Source organism: Musa acuminata, chromosome BXJ2-9, assembly GCF_036884655.1.
Source record: "Musa acuminata AAA Group cultivar baxijiao chromosome BXJ2-9, Cavendish_Baxijiao_AAA, whole genome shotgun sequence".
Taxonomy (NCBI): Eukaryota; Viridiplantae; Streptophyta; class Magnoliopsida; order Zingiberales; family Musaceae; genus Musa; species Musa acuminata.
In genome coordinates, this window is record NC_088346.1 from 658,362 (window position 1) to 672,002 (window position 13,641).

Below are 13,641 nucleotides of genomic sequence, written 5' to 3' on the forward strand. Positions count from 1 at the left end.
TTTTAAATGACTCGGGACCCACGTCCCCAGAACTCAGGCTTCCTACCGAGCGAGGTTCCAACTTGTGGTGGCGTGGGTGGGAATCCGTGGCCGGGACTAGTGGTTCGGTGGCATGTACTAACAAAGCGTCATCACTTCAAGGTCCGGTGGTTACCACCGCTTGCTTGCATGGCTTCCCTGTTGTTCGATTTCCGATGGCTGGACATTGACCTGGTCAAACCTCTTATCCTTGATTTAGGATCATAATATACATATATATATATATATAGTATATTCTTAAATATAAAATAAACTGAAAATTTTATAGCATCACAGTAAAATGAAAGTCTAACCTGATTGAGTTAACTAATAGAAAAAATAGGTTAGCACACGATTTGATGTGATAAAAAAAAGTAAATGTATGCATATGAAAAGAATGGCCAAGAAAAAGAAAGAACACTAATAAGGGAGACTAATAAATGAGGAAAAGTATGGGGATATTTTATGACAAGTGCTGGTTTGATATTTTTGGACCCGAAACGTACTTTTATTGATATGAAAACTTGCTCTACCTTGATAGATAACAATAAGTGGAACTCGTATAAGTTGCTTGAGATGTTTAATAGCGTAATTAGTAAGAAATTTATAAAGATGTACGAGGTGATTGGATTTGAAAACTTGATGTTAAGGGACAATCATCAGCTACATCTACTAATTGTCTCCTATCCATGAAGCCTCATGTGTGATGCCTGTCGATAAGGACGGTTAGTCTTATTTATTTTCTTAGTACACATATATGGTAAATGTTTCGGTAAGAGGACAATAATTTATTGAGTTAGATTTTTGGAGTATGTTATTATGAAAAGTTCATTGTGAAGAAAAAAGTTTCTAAAAGTTAAGATTTAATTATTTTATAAATATATCATGTATCTTTATATTTTTTTTGGGAATATAAAATGTGAGAAGATACTTTAGTATTCTTAAGTTATGTGACAGAGGTATGGTTATTATGTGAGTTTATGTTTTGGTTTGGAGTTATTCGATGTGAAATAAAGAAATAATCTAACTCAAAAATTTTATGTTGGTTTTGAGGTTCTTAAATTTTAAAGATTAATTGAGAAGATCTATGACTTGTAAAGGAAGAGGATCATATAGATCATCTGCTGGCATTTATCCCTAGTAACTATTAGAGTTGATAGATATTTTAGGAGGCTCTAATTATCCGGGAGTCATAATTAAATTTAATTTTTTTGTGAATTAGGATTTCGATTTAATTAGAATTCAAGTACGAAAATTTGCTTAAAAAATCAGGATTTGTTCATATAAATGCATATCGAATCGTAATGCTCGGCGGGGAACAAAAAAAAAAAAGATATCTTAGGTGGTCTTAAAGGGTTTTTAATAAATATGGAAAGAGTTTATTTTTTGTTAAATTTATATAAGACGATATACAAGAGAATTATAATTGAGTTAAAAAAACTTAAGGTCTTAATTTTTTTACATATAAAAACTAATTTAATTTTCTTGATGATTATAGGTAGAAAATTATCCAGTAAAGTTACATCTTACACTAGTTTTATAATATATTTTCTCTTTATTAATTTTTGGGACTTTCTTTTCGTGTTTCACGTTCTCTCCCTCCCCACCGATAAGTTGACGTCAACCAACCGCATGCTGCATAATTGACATAACAATAAGATTACCCCAGCAGAGTATGGATATGTTCCTTGACATTCATGTCGCAGAATTGACTCTCAGCATGGTATTCACGTCGATTTTATATATATATATATATATATATATATATATATATATATATATATATATATATATATATATATATATATATATATATATATATATATATAGCATCCACGAAGGAAACGTGGACAAGTGGGTTAAAACAACTGACTCTGGTAAGCTATTAGTTTGAATGGTGGATTGGACTGGAGACAACGGTAGATGGGAAGAATCGCACGGCTCCAAAGACCGGTTTGGAAAACGTTTCCGTAATGCAGGTGTCCGAATTGCACGGCTCCAAAGACCGGTTCGGAAAACGTTTCCGTAATGCAGGTGTCCCTTTCACCTAACATCCATCCCATCATTTATTTTTAATACAATTGATAGGAAGTTGATCATTAGCTAATCACTAATACTTATCTAGTTGGATAAGGATAAGGATTAAGTAAGTTAAGTAAGTTAAGAGAAGATTGTTCGAGGCAATTATAAATTATCTATGATCAAGTATAAAGGCTTATCTATACCATAATGAAAAAAAGAGTTTATATTTTTAGACTACCTGCACTTATATAACTTGAGTTACTATCTAGAGTATTGAAGAGATTATATTAGAAAATCTCTTTCGACCTCGGTCTTCGTGCAAATGATCTCAGTCTCTATCGAGAAATCTAACGTAGCATCACATGCGCAACAGAAAAATAAAAAATAAAATCTTAATTTTTTTATAAAAAAAATGTTTCATTGTTATACGAAGATTAGTGTGTAAAAATCATAAAATCGAAAAACTATACATATATGAAAGATATGTCACGTAAAGAGATTGTATATTCCTGAAATCCTATAGATCTATGGGAGAGGATGAAGGAGGTTAACTGTCCTCCTCTCTAATGGTGATCCATATGGTAGGAGCTATGAAAACACTCCTCAAATCGCTGCACAATCATTCTTTCCATGCGCACCACATAGGTACTAACCCTTCGTGTTGTCCATGGGGGTTGTTGACCGAGGAAGAGAGGAGTAATAGCAAAAAGGGGTCTAGCTTAGCCAAAAGGGGTCTAGCTTATGGTCCTTTGGTTCCCTCATATTTATAGAGGTCCCCTATCAATTTAACTTCATCTAACTACCAAAGCCTCTTGGATTAGTAAATCTCTACCCAATAATCTCTTATCGGATCTTATTCATAAGATCTAATAATTTAAGGGCTTAGTGGATATCTCATATCTGAACCTCTACTCGTTGCAATACTAATCATATGAGTGTGACCCCCTGAGCCCAATATCGAGCTGGTTGTAAGTCATATTTGTCAAAACTCCTTCTGCTTAAGTGAATTATTATCTTTATAATGATTCACTCAACACATCGACTATATTAGGTCAATACGCTATAGTCCCTAGACGATATAGAGGAATCCAATTCATTGGACATGTCTGTCCTCAATTATCATGTATCTATAATCCATCTAATATCCTAGAGATCATATACCAAACATAGTGTCGTCAGACCCATATGAAATCTACTCGAGTCTTGTTCTAATCGGATTCTCCGGAAGAACTTTTTATCTCTCAATCCAAATAACCTTGGCCAAGGATTTGCCTTAGCAAGAACACATAGAATATTCTTCCTATGACACCAAGAGTGGATGATCCTTTATCAACACTCAATAGCCCTCGTAAGGTTGGCTATCACTCTCGAAAGTCGGTGTTGCTAGATCTAGAACTTCTAGGCCTATAAGTCTATTATCAAATAGTGAAAATACTCATATAGGACATCTTTAGTATCCCAAGTCTAAGGACCAGATACACTACTGGGATGATGAAATCACTGTCTGACAATAAGGTATCATCAACTACCCAGCATTTTGTGAGTGAATCGATTAGTGAACTTATTCTCCAATAAGCATCTACATTGTATACCTAGTGTCCCCACACAAGCAACTATGAGACCGGTCGCTTCCATCATATGGATAAGTATATAGCATACCAGTTTATCTAGTTATTTCGATGTCCCTCTCATATGACCAAGATTCTTTAGGATTTATGTTTAAAGGTGAATCGGTCTCATTATCATGATCTCATCACGATTCAATTCTCATTTCACATATCCATTCACATCACAATATATGCAATATACAATAAAGTGAGAAAAATATTAAATAAATAATAAGTAAAAAAGAGTGTGTATTATATTACACGTGTCATCACTTATGTGATTGGCTTATAGAGTCCATATGAATAGCAGTCTCAATGCATCTCCATGTCGAATGATCGTTCATCTCATCTCATTTATTGTGTCGACACCTTGGTGCATCTCGATGCCCGACGAACGTCTGTCTCGTTCTCGAGGGTTCCACTAGCACCTTCGTACTCATGTTGTGTCATCTTGTACAATAACAACTTAATTATAGGCATGTAAGCCCAAAAATATATATATCACATCAATAAGAAATCTTGATCATATCAAGGGAGGTACATTAGTGAGAGAGATAGAAATATGTATCAAATATATAATGAAAAAGAGAGAGAGAGGCTCGTAGGCCCTAATAATAATCTCTCATATATATATATATATCATCATACACGACCTATGATCATCTATCAACATCATACATCACATGTATATATATATATATGCACTAATTACGTAATAATTAATTAAAATATTTAATTAATACTTGAATTAATCCTTAATCCAATTTGAGAAAATCTGCAGCATCCACACAGGGTATCCCAAGCGGCTACGAAACCTTGGTCATATGGGTTGGTTGGGCGACCAAGAAACCCTGGCCGTAAGGGCTTTACTCGGCCTAGCTGAGAACAACAAGGCTGCTCTCGGCCATGCAACCCTTGGCTAGGCCGAGAGGCAGCAAGTGCTTCTCTCAGCTAAGGCTGTAAGCAGCCTTCTGCCAATGTTGTTGGGCTGCAACACATGTCGTCCTTTTTGCCCAGTTTTTATCAACTATTTTGATGACAAACCAATGGTTGATGAAAATTTTAAAGTGTCAAAATAGATGCAGTTCAAATCTGTAATCAGTAACAAACACAACTACTTTATGCAAAAATCGATTTTATGTGATTCAACACAAGATGCATTTAATAATTAATCTTTGCATAAGCAACTTGGCTTTGATATCATTGTTGGGAAAGTACAGAAAGCATCACATGCATAGTAAAAAATAAAAACCAAAATTGATTTCCCAAAATTAAATTTATCGAATCGTCGTGTAAGATCAGGAGTGTAAAACTTGAAAGCAATAAAAATCGCGTAACTGCATAAAGTGGTTGACACATTCTCACATAGCGGAGATCATATATCTCCATAACTATAAATCTCAGTCCGTGGATGAAGGAACTCTCACAAAATCCTCTATAGTGATGATCCACACAACGGATATGGTGACGATACACCTCGTCGCGCAGCATGTTCTTTCTTCGCATTTATGCACCACCAAACCTCAAAGAGGAATCAGGCTATCCTCTCACACCAAAGAGGGGGCAATCGATTAGAGGAAAGGACAAGTACGAGATAAAGGAGGTAGTGGCAGCAAAGGTGTAGTCTATAATCCCTTTTAGTCTCAACTCCTGTTTATAGAGAGCCTTATTTAACTAACCCTAACTAATCCTTCTTTTTTGGTATTAAATCTCCATCCAATAACCCCTAGCTTAATGAATATTGAATCTCTATCCAATAATCATTCTAAGCTTTATTGGGTCTCTCTTAATGATCCATTAAAACAATGGCTTATTGGATATCACATATACAATCCTCTATTCGTCGCATCATCCACTATATATATATGACTCTTTAGACCCAATACCGAGGTGGTCGTGACTTGCACTTATTAGAACTCTTTCTAACTCAGTTAATTATTATCCTTATAATAAATCACTTAACTTATCAATTGTGAACGTATTATGCCACTACACTATAATCTCCATACGGTACAATGGAATATAATTCATTAAATATGTCTGCCTTCAGTTGCTGTGTATCTATAGTCCCTCGTACATATAATATCCCAAAGATCGTATATCGGGCATGGCGCTATCAGGCCCATACAAAATCTATCCAAGTCTCACTATAATTGGATTCTCTCGAAGAACTCATTCTTTCTCAATATGAATCTTACTTTTATTGGATTCATCACGACCTGAGTGACCTTGGGGCTAGAGATTTTCTTGAGTGAAAACATATGAGATATTTCTCTCATGATACCGAGAGTAGATAATCGTCTGTTGACACCTAATTGCCTTCGTAAGATTGGCTACCACTCATGATGACCGGTTGTTCTAGATTTGAAACTTCCAAACATATAAGTCTAGTATTAAAAAATATAATACTCAAACAAGGTATATTTGGTGTCTCAAGTCTAATGACTAGATATGCAACTGGGATCACAGAATCATTGTCTAACGTTGAGGTATCATTAACTATCTACTATTCTATAAATGGATCATTCAGTGAACTCATTCTCCAATGAGCACTTGCACTATATCCATAGTGTCTCCACACAAGCAACTATGAGATTAGTTACCTCCATCACATGGATGGGTATATAGCACACCGGTTTATCTAGCTATCTGGATGTCCCTCTCGAGTAACCTATGATCGAGAATATTTAGCGATCAATGTTTATAAGCAAATTGGTCTCACTATTATGATCTCATCATGATCCAATTCTCATTGTATAAATCTAAGGATATCACAACATATATTTATCACATAATATGAAGTGAAAAAATATAATAATAATAATAACAAAAAAGATTGTGTATCATGTCACACGTGTCATCACTCACATGATTGGCTTACAAAGCATATGTAACTAGCAATATAGGGGTCGGAAAATCTGAACCTCACTTTTGCTTGAGGCACGAAGGTCAGGAAGCTTGACCCTGATTCTGTTCGAGGCAAGGAGGTTAGGAAGCCCAACCCCCAACTCTACTTGAGGTCTGGGGGTTGGGAAATCCAACCCTAGCCTCCGCTAAGGCACGGAGGTTTGGAAGTTCAACCCTTGCCTTTATCCGAGGTGTGGTGGTTGTAAAACCCAACCTCATTCAACTAATGTACATCCCTTGATGATATAACTAGCAGGTCGTTAATAGATCACTACCAGCAAATATTGGAGGAGGTGATCTTGAACATATTTGCTAGATGAATACGTTCCAGATAATGTGAAGAGCACGGTGGACTAGACATGCCGGACGAACTAAACATGTCACCAGGTTTATCATAGATCAAAGAGGTATAAGCTATCGAATGAATAAGATGCTACACTTCGGATCCCCCTAGTAAAAACTCTAAAGCACATCTTTTGGGGAGCGACAAATGATAGGGAGTATGCCATCAGCTAATCATCATCCGACATGTAACCATCACGTGGTGTCCAAGGTGGAAGGAAAAGATAATATCACCCCTCCACATGTTTGCTCACATGAGCAAGGGTCTAAGATAAATGATTATGGGTTATCCCTCCCCCCTTAGCACCAATGTAGACAAAAGATCGAAGGGAGGCTGTCGGAGACAATCAGATGTTGTCTCCCTATAAATTATTTTATATAATATTCCCTTTATAATCAATATAAAAGTTCGTCTCTAACATAATAAAAAAGATGTGTATATTTTTTTTCTAACACATCTATATTTATCTATTTCGGATTAGTAACTTATGAAACGTTTTTCGATCTCGATTTTTTTTTTACAATTGCTACTATCATTTATAAAAAATATATTACCGCAAGCAACTAAACACCCTCTTTTGCTTTGTAACTTTTATAGGTGCAAGCAAATAACCAAACACCCTCTTAAATGTAAATTCTGAATTCTTGCGCTATTATAAATAGCAGTTTCAAGCAATCAAACACCAACACCCTCCTTTGCTTGCAACTATTGTTTATAAAGATTTATATCTGTAAGCAAATTAAACACCCATTAATACTAATTCTGGATTCTCGAGCTATTGAGTTCCTCATTCCTCCAAGAAAACGATGGAAATGTAGAGAAGCATGCAAGTCAAATGCAAGAACAAAAGTCAAGTTTTTCTTTCTTTTTCTTTTTTTTTTTTAAATTGACTTGGGGTATTTTCGAGTTTTCATTATTAAAAAAACAATTTTTTAAGAGCTTTTATCCGGAAGAGAAATGAAATTTGAATTGTAAGATTGACTTGGGATGGTGGCTTCAACCTCTACTCACTTTATGATTGGATGTAGAACCATCAATTACGTAAATTCCATGTGGGGCTCCATTTTTCGCCTCCAATCACAAGTCATATAGGTGAGATGGATAAGATTTGCGAGTGTAGTTGTCGAATGACACGATGGATAAGTAGGCAATGCACAGGTTTTAAAGCAGGAATGGCTCTTGGAATTCCTGAAATGACACGAGTCGGGGCATTGCCCGCGTAACAGTATAGTTTCTATAAGATGATCATAGGTGATTACAAAAGAGCATTCGTGATTTCTGTTGATGTTGATGTGTTAACAATATTATTTGTTTTGCATTTTATATAGCATATGAACACATTTTAGAAGTCGAATAATCCCTTTACGAGATAAAAAGATAATAAAATATACATAGACGAGATGGATAAGATAAATAAATATATTTTAATTTGACGAGAGATATATGCTAAACTTAAATAGAGAGGAATTAATATAAATTTTAGTTAATTGGGAGGGATTTATATGGACTGATTTCCATAAAATAATGATAGGACCAGTAAACAACTATCTATAGGTAATTCGAGCAATTTATAAGGGTTTATTCGATAATACTGACTAGAATAAGGGTATAAATGAAATATAGTTTCTTTTAAGGAACTCATACAAAAATATCTATATAAGTAGGGGTTTATATGAAAGAAAGTCCGCAATTAAAGGGACTTGTGGTGGTCGCGGGGAAGTGGGAAGAGGCGTCGCCATGGAGGCCTACAAGCTCTGGGTGAGGAAGAACAGAGAGTTCGTCCAGTTCCTCGAATCATTGTCCAATGTAAGAACCCTCTCGTTGACCCTTTACTTTCACCTCATCTGGTGTCAAAAGTGATCTTTCTCTCCTTCCGTTTTTGGCTAAATCGAGTACGAATTTTGCTGCCCTTAGGGCATAACGTGGGTTCTCCCGGAGCGCTTCTCCAATTCAGAGATCGGTCCTGAAGCAGGTGCTGTGAAATTTTGGTAACATATTCCTCGTCTTTTAACTTTATGATGTCTATGAGAACTGATACCATACTTTGTTTTTTTTACTTCTGCTGCTCGCTGAAGTGTTTATTTTTGGGGTTTCCCTTGTTGCGAGGGAGAGATTTTTTTTCCGGTTGATAAGCTAGTGATCAACAGAAGAGAGCGCTTAAGTCTCGGACTTGTTAACAGTTGAATATCGAAGCTAAATTATGATAGAAGTCCCATTTTTGGATAATCATGCTAATGGATTGGTATTTCCTTCACAGTGTACGCTTTTTTGGGCATACTCAGTACCGTGAACCAGCACATAATCGATACAGCCCCGACGAAGACACCGCCTCGTGGATTGGGAGAGTCGACGTTTCCATGGTCCTTATGCCTGTCCATAATCAAAGATTCGGAGACTGTGGTAGAGGTTGCAACCCAGCAGTTTGCTGGTGAAGGGCGCAAGTGGAATTACCTGGCCGTCACAGAGGCGGTGAAGTAAGATCGTAGCGGCATATGTTTATCTTTTTTGGGATTTGGTGCTTACATTTGCTTCTTTGGGCTCTGACTTGCCTTGGTGTAGTACAGGGCATTCGTGAGGTTAGCTGCTTTTCGTGATAGCGGATACAAGATGCTCTTACAAGGTGGGGAAACAGTGAACGTGGATGAAAGGCAAGCTGCTCCAGAAGTCTATAATGGAGGGATCGGGGATGCCAGAGAGCCTGGTGGATGTAACGGGCCTGGTTGTATCCATGATTATCATGGCTCAATACCTAAGAGTCTAGAAGGAAGAGCCATTTCTGCATTGAGCCGGTTTGGTGAGAATGCAAAAATGGTGTCGGATCCAATGAGGTCAAAAAAGCTTTGCAAGAGTTCAAAGGCCTCTGGTATATTTTTTTTATGTGATTATCATGGTCATGCAAGCAATGCTGTTGGCTTTTGATATTTAGTAACTCTTTCTAACACAATTTATGTGTAATATGGAGTTATGATGTGGTCCTTCTTCTTGCCGCTCTTTCAGTTGGGAAGCCCACACTTTATAACCTGTGGTTACAGAAGGGGCTTTCCAGTCGGTTATTTGTGACAGGGGAGGTGCTTTTTGTTCTGAGACCTCTCATATATGTACTATTTATAAGAAAATATGGTATTCAATCTTGGAAACCATGGTTGATTTCACTGGCCATGGACCTAGCTGGAATGAGCTTTCTTTCATATTCTACAACTCGGTGCCCTAGAAGTGATGATAAATATTATCAACTCACTACATCTGAGAAATATGAGGTAAATGTGGCTTAGATAAATTTGGTTTTTCATTTATTAAAATTATTTTTTTATTAATTTTGTTTGTTACTTTGGTATAAAGGATCATATGTTATTGGAATTAAACCGCTGTGATTGTTTTTGTTTACTGGCATCAATTGTGCCATATAGCTGAAAAGGCGAAAGCTGTTGTGGGCACTTTACATCATGAGGGATCCATTCTTTACCAAGTATACAAAGTAAGCTAATGATACACTTGCTTTCAGGCTTTTGATCAGTTTTCTATACCGTTATTGCCTTGTCTAGGTTTGCCGCTTACATCTTCTCTCTCCAGGCACCGTCTTGAGAAGACTGATGGATACTTAAGCCGAGTTCCTCTAATTGGGTTCCTCACAGGTTTGAGTTTCTTCATTCTAGCTCCATGTCAATGTTTTTATCCTCAACAAGCTACTAGTATTATCCTTGTTTAAATTTTTATGCAGATAAATTTGTAGAGCTTGTCGTTGGAGTTCAAACACGTTATACTTATATATCAGGTTCATGAGGAGGAAAATCCTGACATCCGAGGTCTGTCCTACTGAGATAATTTTGATAGGTTGATTCGCTTGCTATTCTGGTACATGAAACATGCTTCTTGAACACCTTGGTAAAGGAAGTTTGCTATTTTGGTTAAACAACACATTCATTTACATCTTGCAGATTACACCAATGCACATGGTGCACTTGGCATTTGAGATGCTTAGGCTAACTACATATGGTCTTTGGAAAAATCTCTGTTTCCAGACCACAAATTTTGTATGTAGACTATGGTGGCTTATATGCTGATCAAGTGTGGGTTTAGAAAGTACCTTGAATAAGAAGAAGCTGTTCGGTCCAGATTACCTTAGAAAGATGCATGGCGCAAATGTCCATCTGTTGAAAATTTTCTGTTATGTTAATTTTGTTTGGCACAGCAACTGTAACTTTAATACTATAGAGACATTTGTTATGTGCCCTTCTTTGCCACATGCAATATCACCTAAAAAGGCAATTTTCATCCTTGGTAGTAATAGCCACAAGTTATTGGAGAAGTTAAAATTTTCATATATTATAGATCTTAACCATTTAAGTTTGGCAATCTTGGCAGTGATCTCATATCAAAGTTCCATAATGTTGCAATTTTGTTAAAGGAATTTTCTATAACATAGAGAATTATGTAAGCATTAATTTTTTTTACTAGTATACATATCTATTGCGAAAAGGATTGTTTGAGTAAGCTACTTTGGCATGTAATACTTGGCTATGTACATATTATAGAAAAATATGGATATAGATTCTTTTAAGTTTTTATGGGCTAATTACATATTACCTTCTATACTTAGACTTTATGAGCATCGTGGTTTCTATACTTATAAAATTTATATTGGGATCCTTGTAATTCTGAAAATAAAACAAATAACCTCATTTGCCCAAACGTCGTCAGCTGCATTAATGGAAAACACAACACGTGACATCATATGTTGGATCGATATGAAAGTGATGGACAAAAAAATAATTTCAATATTTCTTTCGATTTCAACGATTTTATTGACACAAAGGTAATTTCAACATATAGTTAAAAACGAAAGAGATACTAAAATTATCTTTTTGCCTATTATTTTTATGTCGATCCAGCACATGATGTCACATGTTGTGTTTTCCATCAATGCAGCTGATGACGTTAGAACAAATGAGGTTATTTATTTCACTTTCAGAATTCTAGGGATCTCAAAATAAATTTTTTAAGTACAAGGACTGCAACCCTAAAAGGGTCCAAGTATAGGGGGTAATATATAATTAACTCATGTTTTTTTATGAAAGGGCTATTCAACCATATTCTGTGAATACGTGGCATGGTTCACTGGTCTATGGCTTTCTTCATCTATGTTTCCATTTTTTCACAGCAAATTTTCTTTGTGACTAGCTTTTCCTAGTGGTTCTTTTTATATTATTATAATCAACTGCATCCACATTGCTGAACCATGGACCTTTTAAGAAAGTTTAATCGATGAGAACAGTCTCCCTTTGAATAGATTAACTTTTACTTTGTGTTACATCGATTCTGTTCCCTCCTTTTACATTGCACACATCTAGTGATGGACTAAACTATAGTTCATCCATTGGTGAATGCCAAATAGTGTGTCCATATCTTTGAATGGGCTGCTAAGCAAATCAAATTTTCAAGTACTTTTTCTGGGGCACTGTTTATTAGTCATTGAGAAACATCCTTGAAGAATTGGCTTTGGGCTTCAATGTGCTGATTTTGAAGTTCAAATATTGTTGGTGTTGATGAAAGGGTAATAAAGGGGAACACTAGTTTTGTTTCTTTGCTGCTTTAATTTTTTGTTTGTTAGCAATTCACAATCCTCTGTAAGCCTCATGTTATTACTACAGAGTACTATAATAGTTGTCGTATTTATTCATTATTTGTCTCATTCTTCCCGACAACTTTAACTGTGCCATTTGTTACACATCTAACTTAATTAAGTTACTATCTTTATTTCTTGATCAGTTCTTTATCATCGTGGCATGTTATATAAGCTAGACATTCTTGATGTCCATGTTCAGAGAATTGCCTTTTTCAATATATACTCTTAAATTTGTAATTTATTATACCTGTACCAATTTTTTCATGGCAAAGGCTGTGTATACAATTGTATAGTCTTCCATTTTCTTGATGATAACAAAATCATGCACTTCATCACATAGTTATGCTTAAACAGTATGGAGTTTGTTTTATGAATGAGAGGATTTTATAAAAGCTCTATAATTTTTTTCTGCTTCTGGTAAAGTAGGAAAGAACTCTCTTAAGCTAAACTTAAAGAAAGCTGATCTGAAACAAATATTCTCTGTGCTACCATCATGAGAAAGAGGACTACTGTCAGGGTATTTATTATCTAGATAAGCTAGAATATCTTCAAACACTGAAGGAGTTTATATTATATGCTCTTGTTGGCTTCTATTGATATCAGATTTTTGTCTCTAGGCATTCTTCTTCAGATCTGTATCCTAATATTTGTATTAGGTTTTTAAAAGTGATCATTCATACTATTTGCATTCTTGTGTAGCACTATTTTAATAAACAATTGTTTTGTTATGCAATCATTCTGATATTTGTCGTGGAATATTATTATGCCCCTATATCTTCCACAAACAACTCTGTCTTTTCTGCACAACTGTCACTAGATCTATTAGATACATTAGATCACAGATGTGGCCCTGTCTGACCGCATTTGTGGATTCCGAAAGTCAGATTTCACGGGAAGCCACATCATTTGGACAGATATCATGCCCCTATGCCTTCTTCCACTATATCTTCCACAAACAACTCTGTCTTTTCTGCACAACTGTCACTAGATCTATTATATACGTTAGATCACAGATGTGGCCCTGTCTGACCGCATTTGTGGATTCCGAAAGTCAGATTTACATGGGAAGCCACGTCATTATGACAAAGATATTATGCCCCTATCTATACCTTCCACTATAT

The 13,641-nt window shown here is 35.7% G+C and overlaps 1 protein-coding gene across 4 annotated transcripts; it reads left to right on the plus strand.

Annotated features, from left to right (window-relative positions):
* Window positions 1–8,598: 8,598 nt before the first annotated feature.
* On the plus strand, window positions 8,599–11,169 carry LOC103996622 (peroxisome biogenesis protein 16). Of its 4 annotated transcripts, none has more exons than XR_010491286.1 (9): window positions 8,599–8,703; window positions 8,812–8,869; window positions 9,155–9,371; window positions 9,462–9,760; window positions 9,895–10,154; window positions 10,305–10,372; window positions 10,468–10,529; window positions 10,616–10,749; window positions 10,833–11,169. XR_010491286.1 is itself a non-coding variant. In XM_009417564.3 (9 exons), exons 1-8 carry the CDS (start codon window positions 8,635–8,637, stop codon window positions 10,675–10,677), a joined length of 1,095 nt encoding a protein of 364 aa, XP_009415839.2. In that variant the 5' UTR covers window positions 8,599–8,634; the 3' UTR covers window positions 10,678–10,700; window positions 10,833–11,169. The 4 variants fall into 4 exon arrangements, 2 of the variants coding, with proteins under 2 accessions (XP_009415839.2, XP_064981867.1); XR_010491287.1 differs by having other exon boundaries at window positions 10,616–10,728; XM_009417564.3 differs by having other exon boundaries at window positions 10,616–10,700.
* The last annotated feature ends 2,472 nt before the right edge of the window (window positions 11,170–13,641 follow it).

Bases quoted from the DNA above. Each gene is read 5' to 3' on its own strand.
- LOC103996622 (XM_065125795.1), top strand. From the start codon at position 8,635: ATGGAGGCCTACAAGCTCTGGGTGAGGAAGAACAGAGAGTTCGTCCAG. The intron at 9,372-9,461 runs GTAAGATCGTAG...GGTGTAGTACAG, and splicing joins GCCGTCACAGAGGCGGTGAA to GGCATTCGTGAGGTTAGCTG. The intron at 10,155-10,304 runs GTAAATGTGGCT...TGTGCCATATAG, and splicing joins CTACATCTGAGAAATATGAG to CTGAAAAGGCGAAAGCTGTT.